Source organism: Oncorhynchus clarkii, unplaced genomic scaffold (assembly GCF_045791955.1).
Source record: "Oncorhynchus clarkii lewisi isolate Uvic-CL-2024 unplaced genomic scaffold, UVic_Ocla_1.0 unplaced_contig_11072_pilon_pilon, whole genome shotgun sequence".
Lineage (NCBI taxonomy): Eukaryota > Metazoa > Chordata > Actinopteri > Salmoniformes > Salmonidae > Oncorhynchus > Oncorhynchus clarkii.
Window position 1 is genome coordinate 434,642 of NW_027257930.1, and position 21,714 is coordinate 456,355.

Consider the following 21,714-nt stretch of genomic DNA (forward strand, 5'->3'; position numbering starts at 1 on the left):
ATGTTGGATCTCTGTTTAGTTGTCACTGTGTTAACCACAACCAACATGCTGGATCTCTGTTTAGTTGTCACTGTGTTAACCACAACCAACATGATGGATCTCTGTTTAGTTGTCACTGTGTTAACCACAACCAACATGTTGGATCTCTGTTTAGTTGTCACTGTGTTAACCACAACCAACATGTTGGATCTCTGTTTAGTTGTCACTGTGTTAACCACAACCAACATGTTGGATCTCTGTTTAGTTGTCACTGTGTTAACCACAACCAACATGTTGGATCTCTGTTTAGTTGTCACTGTGTTAACCACAACCAACATGCTGGATCTCTGTTTAGTTGTCACTGTGTTAACCACAACCAACATGCTGGATCTCTGTTTAGGGGTCAGTGCTCTAAAATGAGTCTCTCCGGGAAGAGAGAGGAGGGGGTCCCTGCTTCTAAAATTCATCTCTCTGAGGGACATGACACCAAAGCTAAGAGGTAAGATGATAATTTTATGAATAATTTATCAAGTTTATTTCCAAAATAAATAGCTATCTTAAGATGAATGCACAAACTGTAAATCGTTCTGGATAAGAGCATCTGCTAAATCAGGGGTTCTCAATCCGGGGTCTGTGGAGGTACTGCAGGGGTTCTCAATCCGGGGTCTGTGGAGGTACTGCAGGGGTTCTCAATCCGGGGTCTGTGGAGGTACTGCAGAGGTTCTCAATCCGGGTCTGTGGAGGGACTGCAGGGGTTCTCAATCCGGGGTCTGTGGAGGTACTGCAGGGTTCTCAATCCGGGGTCTGTGGAGGTACTGCAGGGTTCTCAATCCGGGTTCTGTGGAGGTACTGCAGGGGTTCTCAATCCGGGTTCTGTGGAGGTACTGCAGGGTTCTCAATCCGGGGTCTGTGGAGGTACTGCAGGGGTTCTCAATCCGGGGTCTGTGGAGGTACTGCAGGGGTTCTCAATCCGGGGTCTGTGGAGGTACTGCAGGGGTTCTCAATCCGGGGTCTGTGGAGGTATTGCAGGGGTTCTCAATCCGGGGTCTGTGGAGGTACTGCAGGGGTTCCACGGCACCCTGACTGTACTCGTTGCAATGTTAGACATTTGATAGAATTTTCACATGACACGACCACTTTGCCTACTCTCTAACCCTAACCCTACTCTTAATTATAATATAATGTAATGCATTTTTATTAATTTTTTTACCAATTTTGATGGTTGTACAAGCAGAATATTGATAATATTACCATCATGTTGCCTACAACATTGCATACAATGTTCATTTTCATCGAACACATATTACGCCCTAGACGCCTTCAATTGCCCAATTTATAGCCATGCACAATTTAGGATTATTTTTTAACAACATGATGTTGTGCTCCAAAGGGAGAACTTGAAATAACATGATGTAGATAATTAAATATGGAATGTTTATTAAAATCTGGAATTGTTATAAAAAAACAGAATGTTTGTTTTACATAATGATAAAAAATGAATATTACCAATGTAACCCACTGTAAAGACTGGGTTTAGTTGATTGTGTTGCACTGCTCATGTCCGCCTTCTGGAACTGTCCGCGTCCCCGTACAGAACTGTCCGCGTCCCCGTACAGAACTGTCCGCGTCCCCGTACAGAACTGTCCGCGTCCCCGTACAGAACTGTCCGCGTCCCCGTACAGAACAGTCTGCGTCCACGTTCGGTGTGGCGCCAAGGATATTGTCCGGTTACGCGCAGAGTGGACTGAGGTGATCTTGGGGAATAACGACGGAGTTTGTTACAGTGTTGAGACACCGAAGATCAGTGTTCAATTTGCTTTTTTCTTTACGGTCGGGGACAGTGTGAGTGTAGCCAGATCCTTTTCACTCTCTATCCTTGTTTCATTTTGTGATTCACCGGATTCGTCATCATCATGGAGACGAGGGACAGACGAACGACCTGCTAACTAACCAAGCTACTCGGTACAGCTCGGTAAGCTAGCTAGCTACTCTACCAGCAGCATCCTAGTTATCCTAGCTAGTCGGTACAGCTCGGTAATCTAGCTAGCTACTCTACCAGCAGCATCCTAGTTATCCTAGCTAGTCGGTACAGCTCGGTAATCTAGCTAGCTACTCTACCAGCAGCATCCTAGTTATCCTAGCTATTCGGTACAGCTCGGTAATCTCCCGGTTAGTAAATTTATCGCAACATGCCCCCGGAGAAGGCAGAGTAACGACACCAGCCTTTTAGCGGGGCTGACAGACTGACTACAACGCTCGCGACGCTAAATTAATATCGTTATTAATAATGACACACTGCTCGCGCGCTGCAACGAGCGTCTAGAAGTCAGTTCTATTTGTGAAACTCTTCTTCTGTTTCCCCATCTGAGCTCAGAGTAGATGAGAGATGTAATGTTTGTCTCTGTTGTGTTGAAGTCCAATCAAGCAGGAGAGACCAGCCACCCCTGTTCCCAGCTGTGTGTCCATGAAGAGTGACCGGTCTATGGATAAACCTATATACTTTAGAGAGGGAGACTTTTCTACTGAACAAAGGTAAGAAGAACTCATGGGTCTTGGTCAGTGAGTTAAACAACACTGTCTCTAGTCATTTCTCCTCTCCCATTTTCCCATTTATTGTTGTTGTTTTCATAATCCATAGGCTAATCATTTTGTCCATTTGCATAGTCCTAAAACAATATTAAACAAACACAACATTCCCCCCGTGTGTGTGTGTGTGTGTGTGTGTGTGTCAGTGTGTGTCAGTGTGTGTCAGTGTGTGTGTGTGTGTGTGTGTTTGTGTGTGTGTGTGTGTGTGTGTGTGTGTGTGTGTGTGTGTGTGTGTGTGTGTGTGTGTGTGTGTGTGTGTGTGTGTGTGTGTGTGTGTGTACTCCCTGGATGAGGAGATGTAATCTCATGTTTTGTCCACAGAAACCAACAGGAGAGATCAGAGTCAGAGATTCTCAGTGGTCAGTCTTCCCAGAGTCATCAAACGGACCTGGCCTCCATATTCAGTGTATGTGGTCCTGTTATGTACATTTGTTTTTGTTTACCTCAAGTAAAGTTGATCTGTCAATCATTCATTAATGTGTTAATGAGAAAGCATTTATTATCTTGCTTAACTTATTTACTTGATTTATTTCAGTTGCTTGAAGAGAAAATTATGACATTTGTGAAGAACGAGCTGAAGATGTTCAAGAGGATTCTTAGTCCAGAACTCCCAGAAGGCTTTGAGAGTCAGAAGCAGGAAGTGGTGGATGCTGAAGATGAGAAGCAGGAGAGCACTGCCAGAGAGGGGGCTCTGAAGATCACACTGCACATCCTGAGGAAAATGAACCAGAAGGAGCTTGCTGACACACTGGAGAAATGTAAGATCTGTCTGCCTCATGATGAATGATGTTTTATAACATTTAAAAGCTGTAGCTAAAGTACAGCTAAAGTAGCTGTGTAACTCAATGATATTGTAGCAGCCTTAACACAACACCTAGTGACCTAATCAAGTAGCAGCAGGGATGTGTTGTGGTGATTCATTTAGAGAGAGAGACAACATTAATAATACCATCAATAATACCAATAATAATATAATCAGTCACACCAGTCTGTAATGCATTATGAAAACATTTACACATTTATACAGTCAGTTAAAAGAGTACATTATTATAATGTAAAACTTTATAACAGTCCTACAATATTCTAGACATTAAAACAGACGTAATATTAATACCCTCTGTGTTATTTCTTCATTCAGATGAGCTCGCTGTGATTTGCCAACGTGAACTCAAATCTAATCTAAAGAAGAAGTTTCAATGTGTATTTGAGGGGATCGCTAAACAAGGAAACCCAACACTTCTCAATAAGATCTACACAGAGCTCTACATCACAGAGGGTGGAACAGGAGAGGTCAACAATGAACATGAGCTGAGACAGATTGAGACAACAACCAGGAAACAAGCAAGACCAGAGACTGCAATCAAATGTAACGACATCTTCAAACCCTTAACTGGACAAGACAAACCTATCAGAACTGTGCTGACAAAGGGAGTCGCTGGCATTGGAAAAACAGTCTCTGTGCAGAAGTTCATTCTGGACTGGGCTGAAGGAAAAGCAAATCAGGATGTCCAATTTGTATTTTCATTCCCTTTTCGGGAGCTGAATTTGATGAAAGAGGACAAACACACTTTTATTGAACTTCTCAATCACTTCTCAATGGAAACCAAACAATCAGGAATCTCCATCTACAACAAGTACAAAGTTCTGTTCATCTTTGATGGTCTGGATGAGTGCCGACTGCCCCTAGACTTCCAGAAGAACAAGATCTGTTGTGACGTCACAGAGTCAACCTCAGTGGATGTTCTGCTGACAAATCTCATCAAGGGAAATCTCCTTCCCTCTGCTCTCCTCTGGATAACTACCCGACCTGCAGCAGCCAATAAGATCCCTTCAGGGTGTGTTGACCAGGTGACAGAGGTACGAGGGTTCAATGACCCACAGAAGGAGGAATACTTCAGGAAGAGATTCAGTGATGAGGACCTGGCCAGCAGAATCATCTCACACATAAAGACATCAAGGAGCCTCCACATCATGTGCCACATTCCAGTCTTCTGTTGGATTTCTGCAACAGTCCTTGAACACATGCTGAAACATAAGAGAGAAGAGATGCCCAAGACTCTGACTGAGATGTACACACACCTTGTGGAGTTTCATACCAAACAGAAGAATGAAAAGTATCTTGGGAAAGAAGAGACAGATCCACACTGGAATAAAGAGAGCATTCTGTCACTGGGAAAACTGGCTTTTCAACAGCTTGTGAAGGGCAATCTGATTTTCTATGAAGGAGACCTGAAGGAGGCTGGCATTGATGTTAATGAAGCCTCAGTGTACTCAGGATTGTGCACACAGCTCTTTAAAGAGGAATGTGTGCTGTACCAGGACAAGGTGTACTGCTTCGTACATCTGAGCATTCAGGAGTTTCTGGCTGCTGTATATGTGTTCCTCTCATTCATCAACAACAATGAGAATGTAATGGCCAAACCTCAATCAACGTCCAGGAACCTTTCTGTGAGGATCAGACAAAGGCGTAAAGTTGCTTTCTACAAGAGTGCTGTGGATAAAGCCTTACAAAGTGAGACAGGAAACCTGGACCTTTTCCTCCGCTTCCTTCTGGGCCTCTCACTGGAGTCCAATCAGAAGCACTTACGAGGTCTACTGACAAAGACAAGAAGCAGCTCACAGAGCCATGAAGAAACAGTCAAGTACATCAAGGAGAAGATCAGGGAGAATCCCTCTCCAGAGAGGAGCATCAATCTGTTCCACTGTCTGAATGAACTGAATGACTATTCTCTAGTGGAGGAGATCCAAAGATACCTGAGCTCAGGAAGTCTCTCAAAACCCAACCTGTCACCTGCACAGTGGTCAGCTCTGGTCTTTGTGTTGCTGACTTCAGAAAAGGAGCTGGATGTGTTTGACCTGAAGAAATACTCCAGATCAGAGGAAGGTCTTCTGAGGCTGCTGCCAGTGGTCAAAGCCTCCAGAGCTGCTCTGTGAGTAAATAAAATGACATTTAAGAACTAATCATCAGGACGAAATATTCAGTTTGGAGAAAAATATGTATTATAATATGTATATAATATTATATTGAAAAACATATTGAATAAATTAATTGATGTTCACATTAGTATAACATTATGACCATACAATTCTAGGAGACGGAAGATTAATCTATATGTTGTTTGAGAGAATAAACCAAATACATCTGCCATTGTCCTTCTACACTACTGGTGTTAAATGAACAGTGTGTTTGTTAAGTCATGATGATCTCTTTGTCAGGCTGTCAGGCTGCGGAGTCACAGAGGAAGGCTGTGCTTCTCTGGTCTCAGCTCTGAAGTCAAACCCCTCACACCTGAGAGAGCTGGATCTGAGTAACAATGACCTGAAGGATTCAGGAGTGAAGCTGCTCTCTGCTGGACTGGGGAATCCCCACTGTAAACTGGAGACTCTGAGGTCAGTATTATCAGATATGAAAGCACTTTATGTATGTAGTTCTCCCATTTGAAAAGTCGTAATTATTTGGTTATATTCACTTATAGTGTATTAAAGTAGTCATAAGTTTAGTATTTGGTCCCATATTCCATGCCTGCAGTGATTACATGAAGCTTGTGATTCTACTAACTTGTTGAATTCATTTGCAGTTTGTCTTGGTTGTGTTTTAGATGTTTTCCTAATAGAAACTGAATGGTGAATAATGTCCTGTCATTTTGGAGTCACTTCACTTGTATTGTCAGTAAGAATAGAAGATGTTTCTGAACACTTCTACATTCATGTGGATGCTACCATGATTATGAATAATCAGGAATGAATAGAGGATGATGATGAATGAGAAAGTTACAGAAGAACAAAGATCAGACCCCCTCTGTTATTGTTAATGATGAGAGGTTAGTATGTTTTGTTGTAGTCTCTGTTATTGGTAATGGTGAGAGGTTAGCATGTTTTGTTGTAGTCTCTGTTATTGGTAATGGTGAGAGGTTAGCATGTTTTGTTGTAGTCTCTGTTATTGGTAATGGTGAGAGGTTAGCATGTTTTGTTGTAGTCTCTGTTATTGGTAATGGTGAGAGTTAGCATGTTTTGTTGCAGCCTCTGTTATTGGTAATGGTGAGAGGTTAGCATGTTTTGTTGCAGCCTCTGTTATTGGTAATGGTGAGAGGTTAGCATGTTTTGTTGTAGTCTCTGTTATTGGTAATGATGAGAGGTTAGCATGTTTTGTTGTAGTCTCTGTTATTGGTAATGGTGAGAGGTTAGCATGTTTTGTTGTAGTCTCTGTTATTGGTAATGGTGAGAGGTTAGCATGTTTTGTTGTAGTCTCTGTTATTGGTAATGGTGAGAGGTTAGCATGTTTTGTTGTAGTCTCTGTTATTGGTAATGGTGAGAGGTTAGCATGTTTTGTTGTAGTCTCTGTTATTGGTAATGATGAGAGGTTAGCATGTTTTGTTGTAGTCTCTGGTATTGGTAATGGTGAGAGGTTAGTATGTTTGGTTGTATCCTCTGTTATTGGTATTGGTGAGAGGTTAGCATGTTTTGTTGTAGTCTCTGTTATTGGTAATGGTGAGAGGTTAGCATGTTTTGTTGTAGTCTCTGTTATTGGTAATGGTGAGAGGTTAGCATGTTTTGTTGTAGTCTCTGTTATTGGTAATGGTGAGAGGTTAGCATGTTTTGTTGTAGTCTCTGTTATTGGTAATGGTGAGAGGTTAACATGTTTTGTTGTAGCCTCTGTTATTGGTAATGGTGAGATGTTAACATGTTTTGTTGTAGTCTCTGTTATTGGTAATGGTGAGAGGTTAACATGTTTTGTTGTAGCCTCTGTTATTGGTAATGGTGAGAGGTTAACATGTTTTGTTGTAGTCTCTGTTATTGGTAATGGTGAGAGGTTAACATGTTTTGTTGTAGCCTCTGTTATTGGTAATGGTGAGAGGTTAGCATGTTTTGTTGTAGTCTCTGTTATTGGTAATGGTGAGAGGTTAGCATGTTTTGTTGTAGTCTCTGTTATTGGTAATGGTGAGAGGTTAGCATGTTTTGTTGTAGTCTCTGTTATTGGTAATGGTGAGAGGTTAGCATGTTTTGTTGTAGTCTCTGTTATTGGTAATGGTGAGAGGTTAACATGTTTTGTTGTAGTCTCTGTTATTGGTAATGGTGAGAGGTTAACATGTTTTGTTGTAGCCTCTGTTATTGGTAATGGTGAGAGGTTAACATGTTTTGTTGTAGTCTCTGTTATTGGTAATGGTGAGAGGTTAACATGTTTTGTTGTAGCCTGTTATTGGTAATGGTGAGAGGTTAGCATGTTTTGTTGTAGTCTCTGTTATTGGTAATGGTGAGAGGTTAGCATGTTTTGTTGTAGTCTCTGTTATTGGTAATGGTGAGAGGTTAGCATGTTTTGTTGTAGCCTCTGTTAATGGTAATGGTGAGAGGTTAGTATGTTTTGTTGTAGTCTCTGTTATTGGTAATGGTGAGAGGTTAGCATGTTTTGTTGTAGTCTCTGTTATTGGTAATGGTGAGAGGTTAGCATGTTTTGTTGTATCCTCTGTTATTGGTAATGGTGAGAGGTTAGCATGTTTTGTTGTAGCCTCTGTTATTGGTAATGGTGAGAGGTTAGCATGTTTTGTTGTATCCTCTGTTATTGGTAATGGTGAGAGGTTAGTATGTTTTGTTGTAGTCTTTGTTATTGGTAATGGTGAGAGGTTAGTATGTTTTGTTGTAGCCTCTGTTATTGGTAATGGTGAGAGGTTAGCATGTTTTGTTGTAGCCTCTGTTATTTGTAATGGTGAGAGGTTAGCATGTTTTGTTGTAGCCTCTGTAATTGGTAATGGTGAGAGGTTAGCATGTTTTGTTGTAGCCTCTGTTATTGGTAATGGTGAGAGGTTAACATGTTTTGTTGTAGCCTCTGTTATTGGTAATGGTGAGAGGTTAGCATGTTTTGTTGTATCCTCTGTTATTGGTAATGGTGAGAGGTTAGCATGTTTTGTTGTAGCCTCTGTTATTGGTAATGGTGAGAGGTTAGCATGTTTTGTTGTAGCCTCTGTTATTGGTAATGGTGAGAGGTTAACCTGTTTTGTTGTATCCTCTGTTATTGGTAATGGTGAGAGGTTAACCTGTTTTGTTGTATCCTCTGTTATTGGTAATGGTGAGAGGTTAGCATGTTTTGTTGTAGCCTCTGTAATTGGTAATGGTGAGAGGTTAGCATGTTTTGTTGTAGCCTCTGTAATTGGTAATGGTGAGAGGTTAGCATGTTTTGTTGTAGCCTCTGTTATTGGTAATGGTGAGAGGTTAACCTGTTTTGTTGTATCCTCTGTTATTGGTAATGGTGAGAGTTTAGCATGTTTTGTTGGAGCGTCTGTTATTGGTAATGGTGAGAGGTTAGCATGTTTTGTTGTAGCCTCTGTTATTGGTAATGGTGAGAGGTTAGCATGTTTTGTTGTAGATACTTCACTGTCTAAATAGATATGGTGTGGACTGTATACTCAATACAATCTAAATCTGATACCTCACTGTCTAAATAGATATGGTGTGGACTGTATACTCAATACAATCTAAATCTGATACCTCACTGTCTAAATAGATATGATGTGGACTGTATACTCAATACAATCTAAATCTGATACCTCACTGTCTAAATAGATATGATGTGGACTGTATACTCAATACAATCTAAATCTGATACCTCACTGTCTAAATAGATATGGTGTGGACTGTATACTCAATACAATCTAAATCTGATATCTCACTGTCTAAATAGATATGGTGTGGACTGTATACTCAATACAATCTAAATCTGATACCTCACTGTCTAAATAGATATGGTGTGGACTGTATACTCAATACAATCTAAATCTGATACCTCACTGTCTAAATAGATATGGTGTGGACTGTATACTCAATACAATCTAAATCTGATACCTCACTGTCTAAATAGATATGGTGTGGACTGTATACCCAATACAATCTAAATCTGATTCCTCACTGTCTAAATAGATATGGTGTGGACTGTATACTCAATACAATCTAAATCTGATTCCTCTCTGTCTAAATAGATATGGTGTGGACTGTATACTCAATACAATCTAAATCTGATACCTCACTGTCTAAATAGATATGGTGTGGACTGTATACTCAATACAATCTAAATCTGATACCTCACTGTCTAAATAGATATGGTGTGGACTGTATACTCAATACAATCTAAATCTGATTCCTCACTGTCTAAATAGATATGGTGTGGACTGTATACTCAATACAATCTAAATCTGATACCTCACTGTCTGTCTTCTGACTGATACTGCATTTTAAACTGGTCTGGTCAGTCTACTATAATATTTGTACAATACATGTTTCTATCTGCAGGCAATACTTTGATCATTTGTCATTTTTTATGATTATACACTATTTTACAAATAGATATGGAAGGTTTCAGGACACTGATATATCTGAATATGTACAAAAATATGCTGCCACTATTTTCACCACCAAAGAATATCAGTGTGATTTTAATATGATTTGACTCTTTGCAGGCTGTCAGGCTGTCTAGTCACAGAGGAAGGCTGTGCTTCTCTGGTCTCAGCTCTGAGGTCAAACCCCTCACACCTGAGAGAGCTGGACCTGAGTAACAATGACCTGAAGGATTCAGGAGTGAAGCTACTCTCTGATGGACTGGGGAATCCCCACTGTAAACTGGAGACTCTGAGGTCAGTACTCCTGTAGTTGGTCAACAAGTGATAACTATTCACCAGATCCACATGTGTTTACCAGACACACATAGTCCTCACCATATGTGTTCGGACAGTAAAGCTTACAGTTTTAAATGTGGTGCTCCAGCATTTTGGATTTGAGATACAATGTTTCATATTAGGAGACAGTACAAAATGTCACCTTTTATTTGAGGTTAAAGGTGAGGGGTTAGTATGTTTTGTTGTAATCTCTGTTATTGGTAATGGTGAGAGGTTAGTATGTTTTGTTGTAGCCTCTGTTATTGGTAATGTTGAGAGGTTAGCATGTTTTGTTGTAGCCTCTGTTATTGGTAATGGTGAGAGGTTAGCATGTTTTGTTGTAGCCTCTGTTATTGGTAAGGGTGAGAGGTTAGCATGTTTTGTTGTAGCCTCTGTTATTGGTAATGTTGAGAGGTTAGCATGTTTTGTTGTAGTCTCTGTTATTGGTAATGGTGAGAGGTTAGCATGTTCTGTTGTAGTCTCTGTTATTGGTAATGGTGAGAGGTTAGCATGTTTTGTTGTAGCCTCTGTTATTGGTAATGGTGAGAGGTTAGCATGTTTTGTTGTAGACTCTGTTATTGGTAATGGTGAGAGGTTAGCATGTTTTGTTGTAGCCTCTGTTATTGGTAATGGTGAGAGGTTAGCATGTTTTGTTGTAGTCTCTGTTATTGGTAATGGTGAGAGGTTAGCATGTTTTGTTGTAGCCTCTGTTATTGGTAATGTTGAGAGGTTAGCATGTTTTGTTGTAGTCTCTGTTATTGGTAATGGTGAGAGGTTAGCATGTTTTGTTGTAGCCTCTGTTATTGGTAATGGTGAGAGGTTAGCATGTTTTTTTGTAGCCTCTGTTATTGGTAATGGTGAGAGGTTAGCATGCTTTGTTGTAGCCTCTGTAACTTTCTCACTCATTATTATTCATGATTCTTTCATGATTTTTCTTAATCATGGCATCATCAGGATTAATTTATTATTGTTTAGAAACATGTTATCTACTCTCTTAGACAGAAAAGTACTCCACTCATCATCCACCATTTTATTATTGGGCAAAACACAACCAAAACAAACTGCAAATGCAACCAACGAGTTTACGACAAAAATATAAATTTTTGACTATTTTAATTCACAATGATTGAATTGTTCAGAATACTTAAGACTTCTTCAAATGGGGAGACTGGAAACATAAATTATTTTCATTTTTAATAGTGAAACACATGTCTTAAAATATCCTCAAATTAAAGGTGACATTATAAACTGTCACCTCATATGAAACATTTGACCTCAAATCCAAAATGTTGGAGAATAGAGCCACATTTAAAATGTTAGCTTCACTGTCTAAATAGATATGGTGTGGACTGTATACTCAATACAATCTAAATCTGATACCTCACTGTCTAAATAGATATGGTGTGGACTGTATACTCAATACAATCTAAATCTGATACCTCACTGTCTAAATAGATATGGTGTGGACTGTATACTCAATACAATCTAAATCTGATACCTCACTGTCTAAATAGATATGGTGTGGACTGTATACTCAATACAATCTAAATCTGATTCCTCACTGTCTAAATAGATGTGGTGTGGACTGTATACTCAATACAATCTACATCTGATACCTCACTGTCTAAATAGATATGGTGTGGACTGTATACTCAATACAATCTAAATCTGATACCTCACTGTCTAAATAGATATGGTGTGGACTGTATACTCAATACAATCTAAATCTGATACCTCACTGTCAAAATAGAAATGGTGTGGACTGTATACTCAATACAATCTAAATCTGATACCTCACTGTCTAAATAGATATGGTGTGGACTGTATACTCAATACAATCTAAATCTGATACCTCACTGTCTAAATAGATATGGTGTGGACTGTATACTCAATACAATCTAAATCTGATTCCTCACTGTCTAAATAGATATGGTGTGGACTGTATACTCAATACAATCTAAATCTGATTCCTCACTGTCTAAATAGATATGGTGTGGACTGTTTACTCAATACAATCTAAATCTGATACCTCACTGTCTAAATAGATATGGTGTGGACTGTATACTCAATACAATCTAAATCTGATACCTCACTGTCTAAATAGATATGGTGTGGACTGTATACTCAATACAATCTAAATCTGATACCTCACTGTCTAAATAGATATGGTGTGGACTGTATACTCAATACAATCTAAATCTGATTCCTCACTGTCTGTCTTCTGACTGATACTGATTTTTAAACTGGTCTGGTCAGTCTACTCAAATATTTGTACTATAGATGTTTCTATCTGCAGGCAATACTTTGATAATTTGTCATTTCAAATAATGATACATTAGTTTATGAATAGATATGGCAGGTTTCAGGACACTGATATATCTGAATATGTACAAAAATATGCTGCCACTATTTTCACCACCAAAGAATATCAGTGTGATTTTAAAATGATTTGACTCTTTGCAGGCTGTCAGGCTGTCTAGTCACAGAGGAAGGCTGTGCTTCTCTGGTCTCAGCTCTGAGGTCAAACCCCTCACACCTGAGAGAGCTGGACCTGAGTAACAATGACCTGAAGGATTCAGGAGTGAAGCTGCTCTCTACTGGACTGGGGAATCACCACTGTAAACTGGAGACTCTGAGGTCAGTATTCCTGTAGTTGGTCAACAAGTGATAACTGTTCACCAGATCCACATGTGTTTACCAGACACACATAGTCCACACCATATATGTTTGGACAGTAAAGATTACAGTTTTACATTTTTCATTTAAAATGTCAGCTTCACTATCTAAATAGATGTGGTGTGGACTGTATACTCAATACAATCTAAATCTGATACCTCACTGTCTAAATAGATATGGTGTGGACTGTATACTCAATACAATCTAAATCTGATACCTCACTGTCTAAATAGATATGGTGTGGACTGTATACTCAATACAATCTAAATCTGATTCCTCACTGTCTAAATAGATATGGTGTGGACTGTATACTCAATACAATCTAAATCTGATACCTCACTGTCTAAATAGATATGGTGTGTACTGTATACTCAATACAATCTAAATCTGATACCTCACTGTCTAAATAGATATGGTGTGGACTGTATACTCAATACAATCTAAATCTGATTCCTCACTGTCTAAATAGATATGGTGTGGACTGTATACTCAATACAATCTAAATCTGATACCTCACTGTCTGTCTTCTGACTGATACTGCTTTTTAAACTGGTCTGGTCAGTCTACTATAATATTTGTACTATACATGTTTCTATCTGCAGGCAATACTTTGATCATTTGTCATTTTTTATGATGATACACTATTTTACAAATAGATATGGAAGGTTTCAGGACACTGATATATCTGAATATGTTGAAAAAATATACTGCCACTATTTTCACCACCAAAGAATATCAGTGTGGTTTTAAATTGATTTGACTCTTTGCAGGCTGTCAGGCTGTCTAGTCACAGAGGAAGGCTGTGCTTCTCTGGTCTCAGCTCTGAAGTCAAACCCCTCACACCTGAGAGAGCTGGACCTGAGCTGCAATCACCCAGGAGACTCAGGAGTCAGACTGCTCTCTGCTGGACTGGGGAATCCACACTGCAAACTGGAGACTCTGAGGTCAGTATTATCAGATATGAAAACACTTTATGTATGTAGTTCTCCCATTTGAAAAGTCGTAATTATTTGGTTATATTCACTTATAGTGTATTAAAGTAGTCATACGTTTAGTATTTGGTCCCATATTCCATGCCTGCAGTGATTACATCAAGCTTGTGATTCTACTAACTTGTTGAATTAATTAGCAGTTTGTCTTGGTTGTGTTTTGGATGTTTTTCCTAATAGAAACTGAATGGTGAATAATATCCTGTCATTTTGGAGTCACTTCACTTGTATTGTCAGTAAGAATAGAAGATGTTTCTGAACACTTCTACATTCATGTGGATGCTACTATGATGATGAATAATCAGGAATGAATCGATGATAATGATGAATGAGAAAGTTACAGAGGCACAAAGATCAGACCCCCTCTGTTATTGGTAATGGTGAGAGGTTAGCATGTTTTGTTGTAGTCTCTGTTATTGGTAATGGTGAGAGGTTAGCATGTTTTGTTGTAGCCTCTGTTATTGGTAATGGTGAGAGGTTAGCATGTTTTGTTGTAGTCTCTGTTATTGGTAATGGTGAGAGGTTAGCATGTTTTGTTGTAGCCTCTGTTATTGGTAATGGTGAGAGGTTAGCATGTTTTGTTGTAGTCTCTGTTATTGGTAATGATGAGAGGTTAGCATGTTTTGTTGTAGCCTCTGTTATTGGTAATGGTGAGAGGTTAGCATGTTTTGTTGTAGTCTCTGTTATTGGTAATGGTGAGAGGTTAGCATGTTTTGTTGTAGCCTCTGTTATTGGTAATGGTGAGAGGTTAGCATGTTTTGTTGTAGTCTCTGTTATTGGTAATGGTGAGAGGTTAGGATGTTTTGTTGTAGCCTCTGTTATTGGTAATGGTGAGAGGTTAGCATGTTTTGTTGTAGCCTCTGTTATTGGTAATGGTGAGAGGTTAGCATGTTTTGTTGTAGCCTCTGTTATTGGTAATGGTGAGAGGTTAGCATGTTTTGTAGTAGCCTCTGTTATTGGTAATGGTGAGAGGTTAGCATGTTTTGTTGTAGTCTCTGTTATTGGTAATGGTGAGAGGTTAGCATGTTTTGTTGTAGTCTCTGTTATTGGTAATGATGAGAGGTTAGTATGTTTTGTTGTAGCCTCTGTTACTGGTAATGGTGAGTGGTTAGCATGTTTTGTTGTAGCCTCTGTTACTGGTAATGGTGAGAGGTTAGCATGTTTTGTTGTAGTCTCTGTTATTGGTAATGGTGAGAGGTTAGTATGTTTTGTTGTAGCCTCTGTTATTGGTAATGGTGAGTGGTTAGTATGTTTTGTTGTAGTCTGTTATTGGTAATGGTGAGAGGTTAGTATGTTTTGTTGTAATCTCTGTTATTGGTAATGGTGAGAGGTTAATATGTTTTGTTGTAGTCTGTTATTGGTAATGGTGAGAGGTTAGTATGTTTTGTTGTAATCTCTGTTATTGGTAATGGTGAGAGGTTAATATGTTTTGTTGTAGTCTGTTATTGGTAATGGTGAGAGGTTAGCATGTTTTGTTGTAGCCTCTGTTATTGGTAATGGTGAGGGGTTAGTATGTTTTGTTGTAGCCTCTGTTATTGGTAATGGTGAGAGGTTAGTATGTTTTGTTGTAGTCTCTGTTATTGGTAATGGTGAGAGGTTAGCATGTTTTGTTGTAGCCTCTGTTATTGGTAATGGTGAGAGGTTAGCATGTTTTGTTGTATCCTCTGTTATTGGTAATGGTGAGAGGTTAGCATGTTTTGTTGTATCCTCTGTTATTGGTAATGGTGAGAGGTTAGCATGTTTTGTTGTAGTCTCTGTTATTGGTAATGGTGAGAGGTTAGCATGTTTTGTTGTATCCTCTGTTATTGGTAATGGTGAGAGGTTAGCATGTTTTGTTGTAGCCTCTGTTACTGGTAATGGTGAGAGGTTAGCATGTTTTGTTGTAGCCTCTGTTATTGGTAATGGTGAGAGGTTAGCATGTTTTGTTGTAGCCTCTGTTATTGGTAATGGTGAGAGGTTAGCATGTTTTGTTGTAGTCTCTGTTATTGGTAATGGTGAAAGGTTAGCATGCTTTGTTGTAGCCTCTGTAACTCTCTCACTCATTATTATTCATGATTCTTTCATGATTTTTCTTAATCATGGCATCATCAGGATTAATTTATTATTGTTTAGAAACATGTTATCTACTCTCTTAGACAGAAAAGTACTCCACTCATCATCCACCATTTTATTATTGGGCAAAACACAACCAAAACAAACTGCAAATGCAACCAACGAGTTTACGACAAAATACTGCATTTTGGACTATTTTAATACAATATGAGTGAATTGTTCAGAATACTTAAGACTTCTTCTAATGGGGAGACTGGAAACATAAATTGTTTTCATTTTTAATAGTGAAACACAAATGTATTAAAATATCCTCAAATAAAAGGTGACATTATAAACTGTCACCTCATATGAAACATTTGATCTGAAATCCAAAATGCTGGAGTATAGAGACACATTTAAAATGTTAGCTTCACTGTCAAAATAGATATGGTGTGGACTGTATACTCAATACAATCTAAATCTGATACCTCACTGTCTAAATAGATATGGTGTGTACTGTATACTCAATACAATCTAAATCTGATACCTCACTGTCTAAATAGATATGGTGTGGACTGTATACTCAATACAATCTAAATCTGATTCCTCACTGTCTAAATAGATATGGTGTGGACTGTATACTCAATACAATCTAAATCTGATACCTCACTGTCTAAATAGATATGGTGTGGACTGTATACTCAATACAATCTAAATCTGATTCTTCACTGTCTAAATAGATATGGTGTGGACTGTATACTCAATACAATCTAAATCTGATACCTCACTGTCTAAATAGATATGGTGTGGACTGTATACTCAATACAATCTAAATCTGATTCCTCACTGTCTAAATAGATATGGTGTGGACTGTATACTCAATACAATCTAAATCTGATTCTTCACTGTCTAAATAGATATGGTGTGGACTGTATACTCAATACAATCTAAATCTGATACCTCACTGTCTAAATAGATATGGTGTGGACTGTATACTCAATACAATCTAAATCTGATACCTCACTGTCTAAATAGATATGGTGTGGACTGTTTACTCAATACAATCTAAATCTGATACCTCACTGTCTGTCTTCTGACTGATACTGATTTTTAAACTGGTCTGGTCAGTCTACTATAATATTTGTACTATAGATGTTTCTATCTGCAGGCAATACTTTGATAATTTGTAATTTCAAATAATGATACATTAGTTTATGAATAGATATGGCAGGTTTCAGGACACTGATATATCTGAATATGTACAAAAATATGCTGCCACTATTTTCACCACCAAAGAATATCAGTGTGATTTTAAAATTATTTGACTCTTTGCAGGCTGTCAGGCTGTCTAGTCACAGAGGAAGGCTATGCTTCTCTGGTCTCAGCTCTGAGGTCAAACCCCTCACACCTGAGAGAGCTGGACCTGAGTAACAATGACCTGAAGGATTCAGGAGTGAAGCTGCTCTCTGCTGGACTGAAGAATCCCCACTGTAAACTGGAGACTCTGAGGTCAGTATTCCTGTAGTTGGTCAACAAGTGATAACTGTTCACCAGATCCACATGTGTTTACCAGACACACATAGTCCACACCATATGTGTTTGGACAGTAAAGATTACAGTTTTACATTTTTCATTTAAAATGTTAGCTTCACTGTCTAAATAGATGTGGTGTGGACTGTATACTCAATACAATCTAAATCTGATACCTCACTGTCTAAATAGATATGGTGTGGACTGTTTACTCAATACAATCTAAATCTGATTCCTCACTGTCTAAATAGATATGGTGTGGACTGTATACTCAATACAATCTAAATCTGATTCCTCACTGTCTAAATAGATATGATGTGGACTGTATACTCAATACAATCTAAATCTGATACCTCACTGTCTGTCTTCTGACTGATACTGCTTTTAAACTGGTCTGGTCAGTCTACTATAATATTTGTACAATACATGTTTCTATCTGCAGGCAATACTTTGATCATTTGTCATTTTTTATGATTATACACTATTTTACGAATAGATATGGAAGGTTTCAGGACACTGATATATCTGAATATGTTGAAAAAATATACTGCCACTATTTTCACCACCAAAGAATATCAGTGTGATTTTAATATGATGTGACTCTTTGCAGGCTGTCAGGCTGTCTAGTCACAGAGGAAGGCTGTGCTTCTCTGGTCTCAGCTCTGAAGTCAAACCCCTCACACCTGAGAGAGCTGGACCTGAGCTACAATCACCCAGGAGACTCAGGAGTCAGACTGCTCTCTGCTGGACTGGAGGATCCGCACTGCAGACTGGAGAAACTCAAGTATGTAGAGGGTTTATGTCAATGTTCATATCAGACATTTTTGACTTATCAGGCTGGTTAAGACAAACATTCTATTGAAATGCATCTGCCATTGTCCTTCTACAATACTCATTAAATTAACAGTGTGTTTGTAAAGTCATGATGATATCTTTGTCAGGCTGTCAGACTGTGGAGTCACAGAGGAAGGCTGTACTTCTCTGGTCTCAGCTCTGGAGTCAAACCCCTCACACCTGAGAGAGATGGATCTGAGTAACAATGACCTGAAGGATTCAGGAGTGAAGCTGCTCTCTGCTGGACTGGGGAATCCCCACTGTAAACTGAAGACTCTGAGGTCAGTATTCCTGTAGTTGGTCAACAAGTGATAACTGTTCACCAGATCCACATGTGTTTACCAGACACACATAGTCCTCACCATATGTGTTCGGACAGTAAAGCTTACAGTTTTAAATGTGGTGCTCCAGCATTTTGGATTTGAGATACAATGTTTCATAGAAGACCAAAGAATATCAGTGTGATTTTAATATGATTTGACTCTTTGCAGGCTGTCACGCTGTCTAGTCACAGAGGAAGGCTGTGCTTCTCTGGCCTCAGCTCTGAGGTCAAACCCCTCACACCTGAGAGAGCTGGACCTGAGCTACAATCACCCAGGAGACTCAGGAGTCAGACTGCTCTCTGCTGGACTGGAGGATCCACACTGCAGACTGGAGAAACTCAAGTATGTAGAGGGTTTATGTCAATGTTCATATCAGACATGTTTGACTTATCGGGCTAGTTAAGACAAACATTCTTACCACCACTTGGACAAGGTTATATGCTGTCTGTGTGTGTGTGTGTTTCTGTGTCCAGTGTGTGTGTGTGTGTGTGTGTGTGTGTGTGTGTGAGAGTTCAGGTGTATCACTCAATGACTGTCTGTTCTTCTGCTTACCGCTACAGTGTGGAACATGGTGGAGAGTACACAATGAAACCTGGGCTTAGAAAATGTGAGTGTTGACTGCTGTGAAGAATATGACTAAGAATAAATCTTAATTCAAGTTAAGTCAAAGTCAAAGACCACCATCATTACTTACTTGGTCATATTAAATATCAGCTGTGGTTCTACAGAAGCAGAAATCAGGGACACCAAAGTTTACAAAGAGTTGCTTTGACAATGTGTGTGTGTGTGTGTGTGTGTGTGTGTGTGTGTGTGTAATTAATGTGACTAAGCGTGTTTTATATTACCATACAATATATCATGATAATTTCACAAGTCTCAAGTTACCTTAACTTCTCCTTTTGATACCTAGAAACATCTACATTAAATTAATCAGTGAAAAGTGAGTTAATTTCTGAACCACCCATCCCGGATCCGTGATAATTGTCAACAGAAACGCTGACTAGCCTAGCCTAGCGCCACAGGTATATAATATAGTTGAGTGCAATATTGCAAAACACAGTTTAGCCTTTTGTTAATCCATCTGTCGTCTCAGATTTTGAAATTATACGGCGAAAGCAATACAAGCGTTTGTGTAAGTTTATCGATCGCTCGACAAAACAATAAGTAATAACAATTAACAACCAATAAGTACACTTAGCATCAGGTAACTTGGTCACGAAAATCAGAAAAGCAATCAAATTAATCGTTTACCTTTGATGATCTTCGGGATGTTTTCACTCACGAGACTCCCAGTTAGACAATAAATGTTCCTTTTGTTCCATAAAGATATTTTTATATCCAAATACCTCCGTTAGTTTGGTGCGTTATGCCCAGGAATCCACCGGAAAGAACTGTCGCGACAACGCCGACAAAAATTCAAAATTATATCCATAATGTCCACAGAAACATGTCAAACGTTTTTCAAATATCTATTCGATAATATATCATCCGGGACAGTTGGCTAGGACCGGGAGTAACAATGGCTGCCTTTCTCTTTTGCGCACAAGTCACTCTGAGATCCCCCACCTATCCACTTACGCAATGTGGTCGTTCACGCTCATTCTTCAAAATAAAAGCCTGAAACTATTTATTTACCTTTATTTAACGAGGCAAGTCAGTTAAGAACAAATTCTTATTTTCAATGACGGCCTAGGAACAGTGGGTTAACTGCCTGTTCAGGGGAAGAACGACAGATTTGTACCTCGTCAGCTCGGGGTTTTGAACTTGCAACCTTCCGGTTACTAGTCCAATGCTCTAACCAATAGGCTAAACTATGTCTAAAGGCTGTTGACACCTTAGAAAGCCATAGAAAAATAAGTATGGTTGATATCCCTTTATATAGGGAACAGAGAGGTTTCAAGAACAGGGGCACTTCCTGATTGGATTTTCCTCAGGTTTTAGTCTGCAATATCAGTTCTGTTTAACTCACAGACGAAAAATGTACAGTTTTGGAAACTTCAGAGTGTTTTCTATCCTAATCTGACAATTACATGCATATTCTAGTTTCGGGGGCTGAGAAATAGGCAGTTTCAAACGGGTACGTGTTTTTAGCCAAAAACGAAAGTATCGCCCCCTACTCGCAAAAGGTGAAAAAAAAAACTTCTTAAGAAGGTAACATTCTAATGTGAATGATGATGATTTCTAATATTGTGTCTGGTTTCATCCATCAGATGTCTGTGATCTCACACTGGACCCAAACACAGTAAACAGACTCCTCTCTCTGTCTGAGGAGAACAGAAAGGTAACATGTAGGAGAGAGGAGCAGCCGTATCCTGATCACCCAGAGAGATTTAAGGACTGTGGACAGGTGCTGTGTAGAGAGGGACTGACTGGGCGCTGTTACTGGGAGGTAGAGTGGAGTGGGGGAGGGGCTGTTATAGGAGTGACATATAAAGGAATCAGCAGGAGAGGAGGGGTTGAGGACTGTTGGCTTGGATACAATGACAAGTCGTGGAGTCTGGACTGCATTGAAAACAGTTACTCTGCCTGTCACAATAATAATCACACTACCATAGACGTCCCCTCCTCCAGCTCCCACAGAGTAGGAGTGTATCTGGACTGGCCAACCGGCACTCTGTCCTTCTATAGAGCCTCCTCTGACACACTGACCCACCTGATCACATTCACCTCCACATTCACTGAGCCCCTCTTTCCAGGGTTTAGACTTTTGTGGGTTGACTCCTCAGTGTCTCTTTGTCAGACAAACTGATACACACACTGACACAAACACTTACACACACACACACACACACACACACACACACACACACACACACACACACTGACACACACACACACACACACACACACACACACACACACACACAGGACACACACACTGGACACACACACACTGTGCACACAAACAGACACAGAATACACATTGTATGCATCATGAACACAAACACACATTTATTCAGTAACACACCACACACACACAGACAGACACATTGTCAAATCAACTCTTTGTAATCTTTGGTGTCCCTGATTTCTGCTTCTGTAGAACTACAGCTGATATGTAATATGACCAAGTAAGTAATGATGGTGGTCTTTGACTTTGACTTAACTTGAATTAAGACTTATTCT

At 39.3% G+C, this 21,714-nt stretch overlaps 1 protein-coding gene across 1 annotated transcript; it reads left to right on the top strand.

Annotated features, from left to right (window-relative positions):
• Positions 1-1,741: 1,741 nt before the first annotated feature.
• On the top strand, positions 1,742-21,337 carry LOC139393692 (NACHT, LRR and PYD domains-containing protein 12-like). Its single transcript, XM_071142036.1, has 14 exons — positions 1,742-1,951; positions 2,395-2,511; positions 2,887-2,971; positions 3,101-3,323; positions 3,698-5,495; positions 5,782-5,955; positions 10,011-10,184; positions 12,669-12,842; positions 13,652-13,825; positions 17,237-17,410; positions 18,373-18,546; positions 18,757-18,930; positions 19,149-19,195; positions 20,799-21,337. The coding sequence occupies exons 2-14, from the start codon at positions 2,444-2,446 to the stop codon at positions 21,335-21,337; spliced, it is 3,978 nt and encodes a 1,325-aa protein (XP_070998137.1). The 5' UTR covers positions 1,742-1,951; positions 2,395-2,443.
• Positions 21,338-21,714: the final 377 nt, after the last annotated feature.

What these genes read in the sequence shown, in the direction of transcription:
- LOC139393692 (XM_071142036.1), top strand. Translation starts at nt 2,444, where the DNA reads ATGAAGAGTGACCGGTCTATGGATAAACCTATATACTTTAGAGAGGGA. An exon ending in TGTAAACTGAAGACTCTGAG is followed by an intron (nt 18,547 to 18,756) that starts GTCAGTATTCCT and finishes GACTCTTTGCAG; the next exon opens with GCTGTCACGCTGTCTAGTCA. An exon ending in GAAACCTGGGCTTAGAAAAT is followed by an intron (nt 19,196 to 20,798) that starts GTGAGTGTTGAC and finishes TTCATCCATCAG; the next exon opens with ATGTCTGTGATCTCACACTG.